The sequence below is a fragment of the Aplysia californica genome, unplaced genomic scaffold, assembly GCF_000002075.1.
Source record: "Aplysia californica isolate F4 #8 unplaced genomic scaffold, AplCal3.0 scaffold00837, whole genome shotgun sequence".
NCBI classification, from domain to species: Eukaryota; Metazoa; Mollusca; class Gastropoda; order Aplysiida; family Aplysiidae; genus Aplysia; species Aplysia californica.
The window spans coordinates 210,380-230,690 of record NW_004798107.1 but is presented as its reverse complement, the minus strand read 5'-3'; the positions used below and the strand labels follow the sequence as shown (position 1 = coordinate 230,690).

Below are 20,311 nucleotides of genomic sequence, written 5' to 3'. Positions count from 1 at the left end.
ACGAGAGAGAGAGAGAGAGAGAGAGAGAGAGAGAGAGAGAGAGAGAGAGAGAGAGTCTAAATATTCAATAAAGCAAGAAAAGATGTGTAATGTAGAGGTAAAATTATTTAGAGAATAAAACAGTTTTTTGTCTCTCTCCTAAAAATTTTGCTTTCTGGGCTAGGCACCTTTGAACAACTTGCGGATAATGGACTGTTTTAAAAAAGAAAGTAGTCCAGAAGTTTTTTCTTCAATCGAAAGTGAAATGAAACCAGGCAGAGGTAGACCCAAAACAACTTATTTGAAAAGCCTGAACCGATGGGTGACGGGGAAAGATCAGTATGATATAGGCTTTGTGGAGAGCATCTGAGCCAACGAATGAGGTGTGAACCATGATCACCGATGTTTGTCACGGATCTGGCACCTGATGTTGAATCCAAATTTCTTTTGCTTTGGATGGGGATTTGCTCTGATATTTAATTGCAAAGATGTCTTCAAACTCAAATAGAGAAATGTTGTGGTTGATCGGAGGGTTCCACTGGAAGGTCCTACTTCTTTTCTTCCTCTCTGTTGTTTCTTTTAGTCCGTCTTGCTTCATCCATGCACTATATGACAGTTGTTGCAATGATGTGTTTCTTTGAGTCCGTCTTGCTTCATCCATGCACTATATGACAGTTGTTGCAATGATGTGTTTCTTTTAGTCCGTCTTGCTTCATCCATGCACTATATGACAATTGTTGCAATGATGTGTTTCTTTTAGTCCGTCTTGCTTCATCCATGCACTATATGACAGTTGTTGCAATGATGTGTTTCTTTTAGTCCATCTTGCTTCATCCATGCACTATATGACAGTTGTTGCAATGATGTGTTTCTTTTAGTCCGTCTTGCTTCATCCATGCACTATATGACAATTGTTGCAGTGATGTGTTTCTTTTAGTCCATCTTGCTTCATCCATGCACTATATGACAGTTGTTGCAATGATGTGCTTCTTTTAGTCCGTCTTGCTTCATCCATGCACTATATAACAGTTGTTGCAATGATGTGTTTCTTTTTACTCATACAAACGAATAAACTGAAAAATGTCCTTAAGAGACATTCAAGGTGTTTACCTGTTTCAGAGAAAAGACTTTAACATTGATCTCACCATCTTAGGTGGATTTTGCTTTAGAAAAAAAGCTTTTGACAAACAAAGTGGATACAGACCCGGTAACAGACATCAGTGTATGATTTCTGGCTCGACACTTTGACATGTGATGCAATAACTCGTTACGTCAACCTTATGTCAAGGAAAACCCATCTTGCCTCTGCCACAAATTCTAAGATGATTGGTTCTGCGGTTGCATAAGTTATTCGTTTGATTCCTCACAGAATGTCCTTAAGATTTTTATCAAAATATTTCTATTTTTTTTCGAAAAAAACTTTTTTTTTTTCACAATCGTGCTGAATGCTTATTTTTTTTTTATTGGTTTATCTTTTTTTGTCACTTCTAGAAAAATGCGAGCGTTCCTGATTGGCCTGGCGATTGTGTCAGAGTACCAGCCAGCGGTGAGCAGAGCCCTGGAGCTGTTCCACAACTGGGTGGAGGAAAAACCCTTCAGGTTAGTGACCAACTGTGACAGGATTGCCACTGCATCTCGTCGCTGTCATGAACTAACCACTCAAATCCAAATTTTAGAATTATCCATTTTTACATGCTCCCAAAACTCGATCAAAGCTGCACCTTTCAGCATCACCAAAACGTGGTGAAATGTTGTGGCGGTCAAGGCGTACAATTTTCTTGCTTTTCATGATTCCTGAAAAGAACAACGCTGCAAAGACTAGTTTTTTGCCTGTGGTATGAAAAGTACCCCAAAGGACTTAAGTGGATTGTTTGCTACACGGACAATATCTGGATGTGTTGATGGTAAAGTAATGGTATGTGTGGTGTCCGGGTGAAAACAGGTGCTCCTCAAAATAATGACATTGAAAAAACCAACATTTATTGTCCACTCACTGGGAAATTTTATCACTTCTTGGTTGTTGTTTTTTGTTCTACGCCTTATATACTTATAGTACTCATGTATGTTTCTTTTTTTCTGTCACACCTTTGACAATAGAGTATTATCTTTCATGTCTTTTCCCTTACTTGATATTTTTCTGAATTTCCATTCCTCACCCCCCAGGGCAGTACTACTGACTAAAGTTGTCTTTAGGTCCTTCCCAAAGGGGGGGAAATTAACATGTTCTTATGCACCGTAGAATTGCAAATGGGCTGATTCATCAATGTCGTGCTCATAACTGTGCCTGAACTACAACAGGGAACTGCTGCTTTTTCTTTCCTAATCCGTACTATCGTTGTTTTCCTCTACTTCTTTTACATGTTTGTCACACTCTTGTGACCCGTTATTTAAGGGATGCCTTGATAGTCGAAGCAGACTTTGTGCTGTTGAGGCTAGAGAGGTGAGCAGAGTAAGCCTGATTCCCTGTATGAACTTCTCTGTTGACATCCACCCCTGGCCGCTCATATGACCTAATGCAGTTGTGAGCGCTGTAAAACCTTACTAAAACGTATAGATCCACTGTTAATACTCATATATCTTTTTTCCTGTCTCGCCTTTGACTATAAAGTATCATCTATCATGTGTTATCTCTTACTTGATTTTTTTTTTTTTTGTATTTTAAAATTTCCTTCCCCAGCGTACTCAATGACCTCCGGGGCTCTATCTACTCTGTCGGTCTTCGCTATGGCAACCACTCGGAATGGAACCTTGTCTTGCAGCGGTACCAGAAGGAGAAGACCCCGTCGGAGCGGAGGACCCTGTTGTCTGCGCTGGCTGCTACCCGAGATGCCCGCATCCTTCAGACGTAAGCTTATCATGTTCGCTTTCACAAAGAGATGGGAGAAATATTTTGGCTTCTCAGCAGAAGCAGCGGAGCAATTAAAGGAATGAATAGCGAACCGTGATTGTGCACACTGCCAAGTTCTTTAATGAAATCAATCAAAGCCCTCCGTTTCTTTCTTTCTTTCTTTCTTTCTTTCCTTTTGTCGTTTGTTTGTTTGTTTGTTTCTTTCTTTCTTTTGGAGAAAAATTTGTTGCCTCTGGAGGAACCCTGTCAGGATTTGCACAAAATCTGATTTTGTTTTCTTGAATTCAGTAAACACCTCTAACCTTTTTCACCTATATGGCATATTTGTGTTGCTAGTACAATAAAATTCTTACTTAAACTTAACTAAACTCTTTAGTAATACTTCTAATCCTCGGCACTTTTATGACTTATTTATTTTTCTTGTGCTGTAAAATTTTTACTCAAACTAAACTCTCTAGTATCGCCTTGAATCTTTGGCACTTATATAATCTCTTTGTATCGCAAGTGCTGTAAAACTTTCACATAAACGAAAACAAAAACTTCAGCGACAAAAAAAATAATAAAACTCCTACGAAAACAAAAACCAAATTTCTTACAAAAACGAAAACTATAACTGTTTGAAAAACAAAAAAAACCCTCGGTTTCCTGTAACAAACTCTCCCACTCCTTCCCCCCCCCCCCTCCCCCAGACTCCTGGAGCACAGTATGGACGGTGTGACGGTCAAGTCTCAGGACACGGGCACGGTCATCACAAACGTGGCCGCCAACACCAACGGTCAACTGTTGGCTTGGAGGTTCTTCCGACAGCGCTGGGACGACATCTTTGCCAGGTGTGTGTGTGTGGGTGTGTGGGTGTGGGGGGGGGGGGGGGGGGGGGGGGGGGCCCCCCAGGGTTTTCTCCACAACGCGGGGAAAACATTTTTTCCAGGGGTGTGGGGGGGGGGGGTTGGTGGTGTGTGTATGTGTGTGTGTGTGTGTGTGTGTGTTCTTCCAACAGCGCTGGAACGATATCTTTGTCAGGCCTGGATGGAACTCTGTTAGGGTGGGGGGGGGGGGGGGTAATTTTTAGGGTTTTTTCTCTGTTGATGCTTTTCTCTCTTAAATTTTTTTTCAATGTTTTTTTTTTCTCATCGCTCTCTGTCTGTCTGTATGGTTTTGTGTGTTTGTCTGTTTGTCTATGTGTCTTTCCGTCTGTGTGTCTGTCTGTCTGTGTGTTTCTCTGTCTGTCTCTTTCCTTTCTCTTTCCCTCCCTATACCTCCCTTTCCCTCTCTTGTACATATTTGTTATTATCATGTTTCTCACTCTCTCTCTCTCTTTCTCTCTCTCTCTCTCTCTCTCTCTCTCTCTCTCTCTCTCTCTCTCTCTCTCTCTCTCTCTCTCTCTCTCTCTCTCTCTCTCTCTCTCTCTCTCTCTCTCTCAGTCTCTTATCATCATCATTATAATCATATTATTTATTATGATTATTATTATTATCATGATTATTATTATGTCAGTTTATTATTGCCATCATCATCATCATCATCATCATCATCATCATCATCATCATCATCATCATCATCATCATCATCATCATTGTTGTAATTATGATAAGAAAAATAAGAGTTGATGGAGACTATAGCATTTGAAGTTTTATAACATTATAGAATACTCACCATCTTCATCATCATCAAGATAACTGTTATTTTTATTATTATTGTTATTATTATTATTATTATTAATGCTTTATTATTATTATTATTATTATTATTATTATTATTATTATTATTATTATTATTACAATTATTATTGTTGTTGTTGTTGGTGTTGTTGTTATTGAGAGAGAGAAGTAAGTTGTGTGTTTGTCGGTGTGTAGGTACGGCAAAGACGCCTTCCTCCTGTCCTCCACACTCAAGTCTGTGACGGACTCCTTCAACACCAAGTTCGACTACGATGAGGTGGGTGCTTCTGTCCGCTGTGTGTTTGTTTGTCCGAAAGTCTGATGTGTTGCTACCTCAGAATTACAAAGTTCTATCTCACGTTTTAGGTCGTTTTGAGATACTATGACCGTGAGGTGGGTGGTTGGCGGGTACTCTGTCTGGTGTGATTTGCTTCTTCTTTCCTATCAATCATCTATCGTTCTTATCTCCCCTTCTTTTTTTTTATGTTTGTTACTCTCTTGTAACAGCTCTAATCTTCTGGCGCTCTTACGACCTTATGCAGTTGCGAGCGCCGTAAAACCTCCACTAAAACCCAAAACTTTGAGATACTAAGACCTTGGGATTAGAAATAAAATGCTCTATCTGCATCATCAAAACCGTAAGATTATTTGGTGTCGTTATCAAGTTGGTCAAAGAATTGCGTTCGTAAAAGCTTGACTTTTTGTGAAGCTCAAAATTTTTTAACGTCAAATTTCTCAAAACTAGGTACTGAGCTGATAGAACTTTGTATTTTTAGAGTAGCGAGTTTTCTCGACATGGTGGAATCAGGTGTTTGTCAGTGTTGGGAATTGTGGGGAGACTTATGTCGTCTTAAAGCTTGTTCCTTTGTCTCGGTTTGATGGAAAAATATCCATCTATGTTGAATAGAATAGAAGTCGAGATACTTGCGAGGAAACAAGGTGGGGTGTCGCTTCGTGTCAAAATTAACAAGAAAATTGACCCCAAAGTTTGAGGGCTCCCATAGCTTTTATATTCTTGACAGCTAATTTACATTTTATGTGCCTCTGATCACTGTTATTCGGAAAACCCACACAGAAATATGTTAGTAAAAGGACATAAAAGGTGTTTTTCCTTCTCCTCTTTTTGCCAGATCAAAACTTGGGGGCTCTCGTAGCCTAGAGGTTAAGGTTTTTGCCTCTTATTCAATAGGTCCCAGGTTCTAATCCGGAAAACGACGGAAATTTTTCTTATTTTTCTTCTCTAAATTGTCTCCTTTCACCTTCTTTCCTGCTGCCAAGTAATGCTCTGTCGTCTGTTTTCGTCTCCTCTTTCTGACCCACCCTCTCACTTCCTTTGCCCCCTCCTCTGGGCTCCCGACTCTTTCTGCAGCCTTTCTACTGCTACTCCTTGGCTCCTTCTTACTGATGTCTGTCAGCCGCATCCCTGATCTTATGGTAGGAAAGATCTACACCTAGCCTTCTCGGAGAAGGGCAAAAAATCTAGGCAGTAGAGTGTGCAAGTTGTGGACGTTACAGATCCCTTTGTGGTCTCAAAATCCGTAAGAGTAGGCTTTGGCCGCCACCCAGTCAAAATTCAAAATTTCCTACCAAATGAACTTGTTTAATGTGTCCAGCAGGCTCATTTGACCCTAGGCAGTTGTGAACGCCATAAAACACTTAACAAAACCAAAAAAAACCCATATAAAATTACATTTTTTTCTCTTCTTTTTGCCAGATCGCGACTTTCTTCAAGGGTCGGGACGTGGGCAGTGCTCAGCTGGCTCTCCAACAGTCTCTGGAGATCGTGCAGAATCACATCGATTGGGCCGAGGGGAATCTCCAGACCATCAAGAGCTGGCTGAAAACCAACGTCCGCAGCACTCCTGCCAAGTGAAGAGGGGGACCAAGAGTCACCGCCTCGTTCTGTCATTATCTTCGTCCTTTTGGCGCGCCACTTAACCCTTTCACTACCGGGATCCATGTTTCATGGCTCACTACTTTCTTCTTCAAAACGACACCTACTTTTGTAATAATCCAATTTGTAGTCTCAGGCTGAAGAATGATCGTTTTTAGCAACAAGCTGAGATTGGTAAATTTTTCCCGTTAATTTTCAAATATGTGGCTTATATTGAAAATTGAACTCAAAATCTTTAATTTGTCCGAAGGTAGGCAGAATCAAAATGTAGCTCACAGATGGGGCCCAGTTCAGGTGATGACGCCAGCCCCCCTCCCCCGCTCCCTGTAGTGAAAGAGTTAACCCTTTCCACACTGTTTGTCGCATACTGAGCCATAAATATATATATATATATATATTATACACGTGTGTGTCATCATGGTAAAATCCGGCGCTCGTCAAATTAATAAAATCAAAGGATCCCTCATTTTTCCACCTCAGGGGCAAGTTTTGATTGATTTTTTTTTTGGTTCTGATTGGACTCAACCCCATTTATTTCTATTTAAAGAAACGTATTCCTCCGTGGATTTTACTAGAAAAACATTTCAAGATCAAAGGCTCAAGTAAAAGTAAAATTGCAGTTTCCAAGGACACTCAGGCTTGGGAAATCACCCAACTCATGCTGGGAAATCACCCAACTCATGCTGGGAAATCACCCAACTCATGCTGGGAAAGTTCAGTCTTCTAGCTCAATCCAGAAATGTTTTGTTCTTGGTTGACATTAGAGCTGATCATTTTGGGTGTGGTGCCATCAAAATTATCTTTGAAAGACTTGTTTGTATTTTTAAAAAAATTATTTTGTCTGATGTTTAGATATATTTTCTTTGATTGTAATCTGTTGTGTTGTGATGCTTTTGACGTGTTTTTTTTTTTGTTCTGTTTATTTATAATAATGATTATTCTGTTATTAGTGAGATTATGTACAATTCTATATTTACTTTAGTGGCTACTTCTGTATTTATATATATATCACGGCGTCACTTTTCGCCCGATTCTGTTACTTTTAGTTCGCGTGACTCAGCAGCCCGCCGGAGCTCCCCGGCTTGGGGTTACGGGGTTAATGAGCCCTGAGGCGACTTTGCCGGTGTCGGTCGGGAAGTTTTTGCTATGTTTAAAACGATATAACTTCTTCCCCATCCCACACAGCAAACAATTACGCGAATGTACTAAAAGCTCAATGTCTTGAGATTTATTCTGCGTTAGAATGGTTAGTTTCTGTGCCTTAGTTTTTGTTCTAGACAAGTGTTTGTAGAGTACCCAATTTGTCCTATTTTAGTTACAAAGTTATGAATAAATGATTGTTATTTTAAAAAAGGCACGACAGATCTCTCCAAATTCTGTGTTAAACTGACTACGAATATCATGTCTTTTACCATGAGAAATCTTAAATCTGCGGTAGTAGTAATAGTCAAGTTATAAGAGAAGAAAGATGCACATCTGCATATTTTAACTAAAGACGATCAGCGTTCGCTCTTATTTTACTATTAAACAAGAGAAAGTTACTCTGCGTTTGTTCATGAATCATGCTGTGTCTGCGGCAGCCTGCATACAACTAAAAAGATATAATATAAGCGATTTAAAAACCCACAAAACCGTGTAAATACATGGGTAGAGATAAACTTCTAGTATGGAATAAAAATAACGACAGCTAAAACATTCATTCTTAGTTTTTGTGTAGGAAATATGCGCGGACACAATTATGCATGTAAAGAAATCAGTCACATTGTCAGTTATTGCAAATGGTCATAGAAACGTAAAAAAAGCTGGAAAAGTCTGGTGCTAATTCAGTGTCCCTGGAAAGCTAGAAATTATTCTTATAACCCAATTACGAGAAGTCATCCCTATTATTCAGTCAACTTACAAAACCTAGACTTAGCGTTTTAAGAAAAGTAAGCAATTTCTGGAGTGTAACAGATACTGTTCGTGTATTAGATCTACGTTGAAGATATATTCTAGCACTAAAATCGATTTGCACTTTTCATTGAGAAACTTCATGATAACTTTTATAAACTTTCGAGAAAATATGCGAATATTCATGATTATATTAGACACATAAAGTTGTATTTGGAGGAATTACTTCGTAGCCAATTGTGTGCCCGATGGATAAAATTGCAAAATTACAGCCTTCTATTATAAGCGCAGATACCATCTTTTCTGAGTATCTGCACTAATGTTATGTCGTTCATATTCCAAAAGTTCGACAGATTTTGACGATGCGTTTTTTTTATATTGATTTTTTTTCATTCACGCTAGTCTAAAAAAAATTACAATTTAGCATTGCCGACTCCAGCGCGTCTAACGAAATAACCAGACAAGTTACAACGTCCGTTCTTTTTTAAGTCTCAAGAGCAGAAATGCGTGCTTTGGGTGCACTAAATGAGAATTACCATAAATACCAGGATGCACCTTAAATTGTACGTTGAAAAGTACCAAAAATTAAGTCGGCCCAGACAGAGCGGCGACAGGGAGCTGACCCCCGTGACCCCGACGTGATAAGGCGCCCGGCGGGGAACCCCCCGCGGCAACTAAAATTCCACTGCCGGTGCGCCGTGATATATTTTTTAAAGATTTGATATTATTCATATCAATCTTGGAGTGTCCTTTTATTTTGCGACAATGAAAAAAAGTTTGCTTTTCATTTATCTTTTTCACATTTTCCGGCAGTCTGTCTATCACCTGGTGTAGCTGTTAGGCTCTTGGCTGTTGTACGCAGGAGATCTGAGATGAATTACCGAGTGGGCAGAATTTTTATCGAGTATCTCTGTCTTTCTGCTGGGATGCTGTGTCGCTCTCAGCCTGGGATAGCCATTGCAGGCAGGGCTGGTAGCTCACTTACTGAATGATCTAAATTGTGTCGATGGGGGTGTGAAATCTCTTATATTTTAACAAGGAAAAAGATTTCTGTCTGTCAACGAACTATTCCTTTAAGTTGATCTGTTAATTTTTGTTTTGCAGCAATGAGCGAGCAGACATTTTTCTTCGTTTTACCCTAACTGTACGTCGTGTTTTACTATTGTGTCCATTCCATGTGGGAAACTCTATGCCACCTCTTTCCAAAGAGGAAATTTACTCGTTAATCCGATCCGTACGCTTTGCATAGTTGTCTGTCAAAATGGTTTTTTGAGAAATAGTAAAAGTTTCAAAGAGATCTTCGCACTAGAAGTATTATAAAATGTGAAGAACACAACCCCTGGAGTACAAAATGACCCCAGGTGTACGGTTAAAAGAATTGGACTCGACTGAATTATGAATGATCTGTGAATTTCGAACAAAGAACCCCTTTGATTTTTTCTGTTTACTTTTTTCTTTCACCACACATTCCAAGTGAACAAAACAGATCACTTTCCAGTAAATGCTTAATGAACAAACAGGACACGGCGAGAGTATTTCAGTATTAGTCTTCTACTTTTTGTTTCATTTCTATGTGGCTGGTGCACTGGTGCGGGAAGTCAGTCAAGCCACAATGACTTTGTTCTCCCGTGCATATATATATATAATATATATAATATATATATTAAGTAAGTTGTGATTTTTGTTGATGATCAGTAGATGAATTAAATGTCTGTCTTACATTCCTTTGAATTGCTTGTCATGCTTCATTGGTTTGAAAAAAAAATCCCAACAAACAAACATTCACAATTTTTGTTTTTGTTACAAGTTGTCCATTCCATCAAATGCTCATATTTTAAAGCTATTTATTGTAACTCCCGGCAAATTGGCTCTGGTCAGACTCTGATTTTACCTTGTGATGGGGACGTAAAAACAGCCACAATTGTTGAAAAAACACCCCAAGATTTTATCAATTTTTGATTGTATTCAACAGAAATCTCCACCCTCACCCGCATGTATGCAGTTTATGGTGTTGTTGTAAAATATGTCTCTGCTCGGAACAAACTGAATCGATGAATCTCAGAAAAATGTATTTATTTCAAAAAAGTATTTTTCATTTGGCTCAACTGCTCAGGTGCTGTAAATTCTACTGAAAGAGAGCAGCGTCTTGGTGTAATGTTTGTATACTGCTGGTGGTCGCTGAGTGTGGTCTGCGCTGTCTACTTGTCAATGTAATACAATATGATATTATATGATATACTATAGTACTATATGTGAGACAGTGTGGTGGAATCAGGCTCTCATCAATTTTTGGGCATGTAGAGTTATTGGTATCATCTTAAAGCTTGTTCACTTGTTTTTATTTGGATGAAAAAAATATCCATTTATCTTGAATACAAGTCGAGATATTTGCGAATGAAGGAGGTGGAGGTCACCTGTTTTCAGAGGTAAAATAAATTAGAAAATGGCCGCCAAAGATTAGTTCCTTAGCTTAAGAGTCCGTGATAACTGAAAATTTTTATTTTTGTGTGACTTTAATCAACGTTTTTCAGAAAAATCCACACAGAAATGAGTTCTTTAATGGGCATGAAAGGTGTTGAGCCAAAAAACAAAAATTTTATAAAAATTCACAAACCGGCGGAAAAATGCAAGTTTCTTCACTTTGGTTATTTTGACGAGGGCCGGATTCCACCTCGCTGCCTCAAATATACTATAGTACTATATGATATAATACAGACAGTCACAATTGTCTGAGACTGCCACTCTATGTGGAGGAGAAAAGTGGCTGTCCTTGACAGGTGTCCGTCTTACACTAGGTTGTTGTCATCTTGACAAAACATTAAGAGGGAAATGGGAAGTTGCCATTTGTACAGGTGATTGTCTTAAACAGGTGACTGTTAGAGAAGATTCGACTGTATATATATATATATATATATATATATATATATATATATATATATATATATATATATATATATATATATATATATATATACAATAAATATTATTTATGTTTGTAAACACATCAACTCACTATTATCATGTGCTTGCCATGTGTTATGATTTTAATTAGGTGTTGTGATCTCATCAGTGAAGTGTGTTTTGTTGCAGTATCTTTCCCTTTTTGTCATTCCCTTTTGCTTTTTCATGACAACTATAATAATAATAATTTGGTCGCATAGTGTTCGCTGATCTTCGTGTTTTGGGGAAAAAGTGTTAGTGATTTGATTTTGCGTTTAGCTTACTACTATTTCCTTATTCATCTCTTCTGGCCTTTTTTTTACTATGTGTAGTGTAGTATTGAGATCTACTTCTTTTTTTCCCCTGCTTTTATAGTGTAGAGGTGAGATCTACATTTTTTATTTTCTCTTAGTACTCCCTGTGTTATGGTACAGTATAATGGTGGTACAGTTTGTTATGGTACAGTATTTTCCTTATTTTTTGTGAATATGGTGGGTCAATGCTGTTTTGTGGTCTGTTCTGTCTCTTTCTCTATAATGTTGCCTCTTTCCTTTAAGGTTGGATGGTGTGGTCCATATTGATAAGAATTATAGTCAGCGAAACATATTGTCAGTTTGTTACTGTTTTAGCACTTAATCCGCTGCTTGCACTGTATGCTTTCAGGAAAGCTGAAAAATTTTCTGAGTGTTTTAAGGTCTACTGGGGTAGTAGTATTGATTGTAAAACTCATAGAGTTTGCTGTTGAGTGGGGATATGTGCTGTAAAAATGCCATTTTAAATTTGTTTTTATTTGTACCGTAACCTTGTCTGCTGAGTGGCTTGTTTAGAGAAAAGGGTGAGGGTTGTTGTTGTTATCGATCCAGTAAAGGGCTGAGGGGAGGCATGGATGGTTTGCTAATTTCTTTTTTCTCTGTACGTGTTCAACTTTTTACTGTTCTTCCCTTACCGGCGTTGACTTATTATGACTGTGCTTGTCGTGGACTCAAAGAGTAGTCTCCTCCCTGAGAAATCAAAATGTTGTCTTTTGCGATCAAAATACATGGAGAAATTCATGTGCTCTGTATTCCTCAATCTTTGGGATAGTACTTTTATTCGTTTTTTCCCTCTGTAAATAATTATTTGATGAGCAATCTGTCCTTGTCTGCCCGGTGCTTCTTTTTTCTGTTGTCAATGTTCTTTTCTGCGATGTTCTTTTCAGTGATGTTCTTTTCTACGATGGTCTTTTCAGTGATGTTATTTTCAGTGATGTTCTTTTCTACGATGGTCTTTTCAGCGATGTTCTTTTCAGTGATGTTCTTTTCTACGATGGTCTTTTCAGCGATGTTATTTTCAGCGATGTTTTTGCCTGCCCCCGGCAAAATGTATCTGTTATCATGCTGACTTCACCATAATAATTTTTTGGCTCTCTTCTCTTTGGAATGTGAAATATTTGTCCTGAATTTGTGTGGTGTTTGGCAGGTGCTCTAACGTGGTTTGCTCCTTTTTTTCTTCAAACAAACGCCTATCATTCTTATCTCTTCTCCTTCTTTTCTTTGTATATATATTACTATCTAGAAACATCTCTAAACTTCTATATTATGACCTAATTGTGTAGCAAGGGCTGTAAAACTTTTACTGAAACTAAAATCAGACTGAAACATGTTCCATTTATGCGATTACAAGTGTTTGCCTGTAGATCATGATGCTAAAAAAAGAACAATGGTTTCTCTGGTTTTTTACCACCTTGCTGTCTGTCTTTCTGGGCTAGTGACCTAGCTAAGGTTCCTCAAAGACTAGTGACCTAGCTAGCTAAGGTTCCTCAAAGACTAGTGACCTAGCTAGCTAAAGTTCCTCTAGACTAGTGACCTAGCTAGCTTAAGTTCCTCTAGACTAGTGACCTAGCTAGCTAAAGTTCCTCTAGACTAGTGACCTAGCTAGCTAAAGTTCCTCTAGACTAGTGACCTAGCTAAAGTTCCTCTGGGCTAGTGACCTAGCTAAGGTTCCTCTAGACTAGTGACCTAGCTTAAGTTCCTCTGGGCTTGTGACCTAGCTAGCTAAAGTTCCTCAGTTTTCGTTGGACAAGTTGGGGGTGAGAGAGGGCAAGACAAGAACCCCGACACTGGAATGTGGACGTGATTAGAATAGTCGCCATTGTGACCGTTGCCAGGAATTTTGCTTTTATTGCCTGTTTGGTTTTCATGAACTGCTTGAAAGAATACTTTAGCATTCCAGTAGCTTAGTGGTTAAGCTCTCAGACTCGCAACCGTAAGGTCGTGGGTTCGAATCTCATCAGGGGCTTGACTTTGCATCCTTGGGAAAGGCACTTAACACGATTTTTCCTCACTTCACCCAGGTGGGAATGGGTACCCAGCTATAGACAGTGAAAAATCTTGTCAGTTTGTTAGTGTTTGAGCACTTAATCAGCTGCTTGCATTGTATGCTTCCTGGAAAGCTGAAACTGTTTCTGTGTGTTCTATGGTCTGCTGGGGTAATGATATAATGTAAAGCCCATAGAGCTTGCTGTAGAGCGGCATTATGCGATATACAAATGCTATTTTATTATTATTATTATTATTATATTGTTATATTATTATTATTATTATTATTATTATTATTATTATTATTATTATTATTATTATTATTATTATTGTTACATTTAGTGAGATAACGCCGATGTTCCCTTTGCGGACAGTGCTTCCCATTCCATGTTTGTGAGAGAACAGACCAATTTTTTATCATTCTGAACATAATTTTATTCCATGTTTTACCATCTTTGTATTTCATACTACGTGTGCTTGCAATTGCCTGTGTTTATGTAGAGGTAAAAGTAAACCTTACCCTCCTTTCTCTAAAAATAAGCTATGAGCATCTTCAGGTCATGATGCCCATGGGCTACCCACATGTGGCCTCTCCGAGAGAGGAGACCCCAGATACAGGTATACAGCACTAGTTTAACAATTTAGAAAGAGGATCAAATACCCCCCCCCCCTCATATAGCCTTACGCAGTTGCGAGCGCCGTAAAAACCTTACTAAAACAAAGAACAGACGCAATTTATACCCCCCCCCCTCCTTCCGGACAGTACTACTGACTGAAGTGTCTTCAGGCCATTCCCGAAGGGGGGATATTAACATGTTCTTATGCACAGTAGAATTGTAAATGGGCTGATTTATCAATGTCATTCTGTACTGGAATAACATAGGGGTAACTGCTGCTTTATCTTTCCTCATCCTTACTATCGTCATTTTTGCTCTATATCTTGTTTATGTTTCTCACTCTCATGTGAACTGCTTCTTCTGGGGCGCCTTGATAGTCGAAGCAGACTTTGTTCTGTTGAGGCTAGAGAGGTGAGCAAAGTAAGCCTGATTCCCGTTTGGATTTGGACTTCTCTGTTGGCATTCACCCCTTGGCCCTCATATGACCTTATGCAGTTGCGAGCGCCGTAAAACCTCACTAAGACGAAAACAGGAGGGTCAAAGTTTACTGTTACTTTCTTTGGCCCATGAAATGTTTCACGATGCCCTCCGTTTTTGTTTTTTTTACAATGTGGGACGTTTTACTTTAGGCTTGAACATTCTACTAGTTCCAAGAACCAATGAAAAGTTGTTTTTGTAATTTTTCTTCCCTTTCCAGTTTTATATCTTGTGTTTGTTGGCTTGAGAATTGTACAGGCGAGATCACTGCTGTCTGTGATCATACTGTTCACTTTACGTGTTCAATGTTGTTACGATTTGATATTGAAGTTAAATAATTTGGTTTTTATGAATGCTATTTTTTTCCCCATTGCATATAATATACTCCTTAATAAACGCGGGATGGCTGTGGGACTCACTGTATGAAGTACATTTATGTACGTTAGTAATATCCCCCCCCCTCCCCCGGCCCTTAACACCCTCATCTCTGTCCCTTTAGTTTACCCATATTCCTAAGGTAGAGATGTCTATTTTTGTCTCAGTATCTTTTTATTATGTAATGAAAACGTCTCCTTGTAAACTTTTTCAATCAATAAAATCATGCATTCTGCCAGTTCCAAGGGATACTTACTAAAGAGTTTTTGTTGAATTTTTAGTAGGCACACCTGCTGTACCCACGGGGCGGTGCTGCTGACTGAAGTTGTCTTAAGGCAATTCCCAAAGGGGGGATATTAACATGTTCTTATGCCAATTGTCAATGGGCTGATTCATCAATGTCATGCTCATGATTGTGCCTGAACTGCACCGGGGAACTGCTGATTTTTTTTCTTTCCTAATCCTGACTATCGTCATTTTTCCTCTACTTCTTTTGTATGTTTGTCACACTCTTGTGACCCGCTGTTTCTGGGGTGCCTTGATAGTCGAAGCAGACTTTGTGCTGTTGAAGCTAGAGAGGTGAGCAGAGTAAGCCTGGTTCCCCGTAAGGACTTCTCTGTTGACGTCCACCCCTTTGCGCTCATATGACCTTATGCAGTTGCGTGCGCCGTAAAACCGTACTAACCCCCCCCCCCCCCAGAAAAAACACCTGCTGAATCGTGTGGTCCCTATCGTCGTTTAATTTTTGTCAATGATCCTCCCAAACATCACGTGACTTTAAGTGTGACTTGCGCGAGTTCCTGCACTCAGACAGATGCCTAGACATGCGGTTGACCAAAGTGTCCAAGTGTGGAAAAATGTTATGAAATGGTATAGGTTTAACATCCCTATCAACACTGTTCGGTTATTTAAGAGGCGGGGCCTCCGAGTTTTACGTCCACCTCAGAAAGGACCGAGCCAAGTGAGAAATTGGTGTAAAGTGTCTTTCCCAAGGACACAACGTCGTACCGAACTGAGGCTCGAACCTCCGAACCCGCAATCTCACAATGACAAGTCCAGTAGTCTAACCACTTGGTGACTCACGCAACCCCTCCACGTATGCGCGTGTCTTCACGAGTTCATCTGCGTGTGGTGCCTCATTGAAAGGGTGTAAGTTGTCGAAATGATCCATTTGAATAATGAATAATAATTTTTTTTTTAAAGGTATCCATTTTCCGGTTGAGTTAGGATGCAGAGGTTACAAACGCCCGTTAGTGGATGAGAGTGGCAGGACTTACTGCAAAGAAAAGCAACGAATTCACAAACTCCCTTCAGAAGACAGTAGAGAAAGCCTGTCACTGGATCTGTTTGAAGCGAAAGGACGTAGTCTTGAATGAATCATAAGAGTTGGCAGCAGAGGAAAACAGTCGGACTGGAATGGAGACCTCACATCGGCGAGGGGAATCGGTGCGTAAGAAAAGCTGTAGAGAGGAAGAGCCCGAAACAGCGACGCATTCTCTCCTGATGAACTCCTTGCTAGAGTCCAGGATACGGAGCGGTCGGCTGTGAGCAGTGCATGCGGCTGTTTAGACTACGTACTAACACAGAATTGAATTATAATATCCTAGACCAGGCACTAGAAGGGAAAATAGAATAGAAGAAAACAGAAATGTGGTTTCTTAGGAGACTGCTGAAGCCTACTCTTATCGATTTTGGACCTTCAGGGGATCTTTAACGTACGCAACTTGCACACGGGCCCTCCGAGATTTTGGGCACTTATCCGAGAATGCTAGGTTTTAAATCGTACTTACCGCAAGATCAGAGGTGTGGCTGAAAGACAGCAGTAAGAAGGAGCCAAGGAGTAGCAGTAGAAAGGCTGCAGAAAGAGTCAGGAGCCCAGAGGTGGGGGGCAAAGGAGGTGAGGGGGTGGGGGCAGAAAGTGAAGACGAAAGCTGACGACTGAGCAGGAAAGGATGTGAAAGGAGACCATTTTAGAGAAGAAATTTTTTCGGTCTCTACCCGGATTCGAACCTGGGATCTCTGAATGAGAGGCAAACACGTTAACCTCTAGGCCACGAGAGCCCCCATTATCTAAATTGTGCCGATCTGGCCGTAAAACTCCTACATGATAGAAAACAACAACAAAATAGTAAAAAAACAAGAACAAACAAGCAAAACCCCCAACCAATAAACACGTATCACCGTGCCCTCTGAAGGATACTGCTAGCATGCTGGAATCCCGTGGTCCGCAAACTCACTCATAGTGAGGGTTACTTGTCATTAAAGTGAGGTCAAAAATTTGTGGCGCTTCAAATTAATGTCTCCTTCACAGGTGAATCAATGTCACCCATACTTTGCCTAGCAGTTTGTACCAATTTGTTCTCACTTAATCATTATTTTCTCATAATGATTGAGGCTAGGTTAAAAACTTTTTTCGTGAATATATATATTACAAACAAGAGAGGAACGTAGAAGATGCTGTGCTTGTTTTTTGTGACTCTATACTGAAACACCTTGAAACATCTAAAACGTATACGAGGGTACTTTTTGTAGATTTTTCCTCAGCATTTAATACAATGCAACCGCATATTGTCATTGAAAAACTTCTGAGTCTGAGAGTTAGTCATCATATCGCAGCATGGGTCCTGTACTTTTTGACAGGTAGACCACAATATGTGAAGATAAACAACACAAAATCTGGCACAATTCTTTGTAACACCGGCGGTCCTCAGGGGTGTGTTTTGTCACCAGTTTTGTATACTATATATACCAACGATCATAGAAGTATATATAAAACAACACGCTTAACTAAGTTTGCAGATGACTCCGCTATTATTGGATTAATAAACCTTGATGAAAAAGAGTATTTCGAAGAAATATGTAGGATTTTTAAATGGTGCAACTCAAATTTTCTAAAAGTGAACCTCTCAAAAACAAAGGAAATGATTTTTGATTTTAGAAGAGAAAAACCAACAATCCCACCACTCGTAATCGAACAAGAAACTATTGAAATCACGGATTCATACAAATATCTTGGCCTTACAATAGACAACAAATTTACATGGCAAAACCACGTAAACAATATCGTTGAAAAGGTAAATCAGGGGCTGTACTTTCTGAGGAAACTTAAGTCTTTCAATCTGAATCCATCCATCCTTCAGATTTTTTACACCACCACAATAGAAACTTTGATAAATTTTGGAATCACTTGCTATGGTAGCAATCTGGGAAGGCAGCACATTATAAAACTAAATAAGTTGATAAAAAAGGCATCAAGAACAATTGGTAGAGACCTAAGTAACTTTGAATATCTGCACAAGACAAACGTTCTTAAAAAGGCGGAAATAATGCTTAGTGACCATAGCCACCCACTGACATCGGAATTTCAACTATCGACTCGCAGTAAACGATACATTTCCAAAAAAGCAAGAACAGACAGATATATAGAAATCCATTCGTACCAACTGCAGTGAGGTTACTGAACACACAGTGCTTCAAATGAAACAGAGAGAGAGAGAGAGAGAGAGAGAGAGAGAGAGAGAGAGAGAGAGAGAGAGTGAGAGAGAGAGAGAATGAATGTTTTACGGAGCGGGTTGTCCCAGCCCGTGAGACATGTATTTACTTGGCCTAATGTCCTGTCTTGTTGTGCGTTAGCGTGAGTGCACCTTTAAGTCTAACTTTTGTAACGTCTACTGCCATTGTTAACGACCAAGACAATTTTCTCCCTGCGAGATGAATAAAGATTGTCATTGTCATTGTTATAAAAATATCGATAAATCTTCATCACGCTGAAAATGGGATTGTTCACAGCACTTCCCGCTCCTCACACACATTTTGTATACGCATATGGCGTACGTCACAGCTCACCAATGACACTTTTTAGTGGCCAAGCTTACGAGAAATTAATTTTATAGTGAACACTTTTTTGCACTAAAAGTTCCCAAAACGTACGTTCAATTAGCCTTATGTCGCGTGATCGCGATTAGTAAGATATGACGGACTTCCTTGTAAAAGAAATATTGTCTGAGAAGTAAACCTATTAAAATCTGTAGAAACCACTCACTGGGATTTTTATAAAGTAATTATTGAGAAATTTCTTGAATACAGCTAACGTACGCTTACAAAAATATTAGTCTGTAAAAATATATTGATACAAGAGACTGTGCAAAAGCTGGAGACTTATGAGGAAATATTTGACAATAAGTTTCCAGGGGAAGTGCCACTGACTGTAGTGTCTTTAGGCCATTCTCAAAAGGAGGACATTTTTCGTTCAAGCACAGAAGAATTGTAAATGGGCTGATTCATCAATGTCACGCTCATAACTGTGCCTGATCTGCAAAAGGGAACTGCTGCTTTTTCTTTCCTCATCCTTACTATTATCCTTTTCCTCTTCTTCTTTTGTATGTTTGTCACTCTTGTGACCCGTTATTTCCGGGGTGCCTTGATAGTCGAAGCAGACTTTGTGCTGTTGAAGCTAAAAAGGTGAGCAGAGTAAGTCTGATTCCCTGTAAGGACTTCTCTGTTGACATCCACCCCTTGACGCTCATATGACCTTATGCAGTTGCGAGCGCCGTAAAACCCAGTACTAAAAAAAGCCCCGAACTTTTTACCCGCATTTTATTCTGAAGGAGACATGGCCTGTTCTTTTCAGCCAGCTACCAAATCGCCACTTTTTTAAATCATTTCTCGTAATTGGTGCATTCTGTTAATTTTTTTTTCGTCTTTTAATCTCTAAATTTAAAAAATGTATTTCTTCCTCTTCTTCTCTCTCCCCCCCCCCCAACCTCTGTTTTAACCCGCGTTCATCTTATCTCAAGATCTATGTGGAAGATTTTATTTGTCTCAAACCTCAACCTCAGCAAGACCACTCCTGACCAAAAAAGAAATACAATAATCTTGTATGGCACGTCTATTTTCGGTACACTCTGACTGTAAAACTTTTTTTTGTTCAGACTCACACGAAGAAGTCAGTTTTGGTGGATGGTTGGCGGGTGCTTTAGTGTCGTGTGCTTCTTAACTTTCCTATCAAACTTCTGTCGTCCTTATCTCTCCTCCTTTTTTGTGTTTGGTACTCTCTTGTAGCACCTCTAATCTTCGGCACTTATATGACCTTATAGTGTTGGAAGTGTCGTAAACCACTGCCTAAAACAAAAGTCAGTTTTGGCAGCTACCTCTTGATGTAGTCGGCAAACTCTGCGCAAGCTAAAGAGAAATAGAGAGAAGAAAAAAACCCAACAACCCCCTCCCCCTCCATTCACATATACAGTAAAAACAAAAGAAAAAGAAAAGGAAAATAAAACAAAACAAAAACAAAAGCAAAACACTAACAGCACTTTTCAAACTCTTACAGCCTCCCC

The 20,311-nt window shown here is 39.4% G+C and overlaps 1 protein-coding gene across 1 annotated transcript in view; it reads left to right on the top strand.

The window, feature by feature from the left end:
- LOC101861770 (endoplasmic reticulum aminopeptidase 1) overlaps window positions 1-7,446 on the top strand; it is a gene marked incomplete in the record, with an annotated part of 33,178 nt that extends 25,732 nt beyond the window's left edge. Inside the window, 5 exon segments of the mRNA XM_013088932.2 lie at window positions 1,476-1,578; window positions 2,657-2,824; window positions 3,517-3,657; window positions 4,681-4,762; window positions 6,200-7,446. Coding sequence (XP_012944386.1) covers window positions 1,476-1,578; window positions 2,657-2,824; window positions 3,517-3,657; window positions 4,681-4,762; window positions 6,200-6,358 — 653 coding nt within the window.
- Window positions 7,447-20,311: the final 12,865 nt, after the last annotated feature.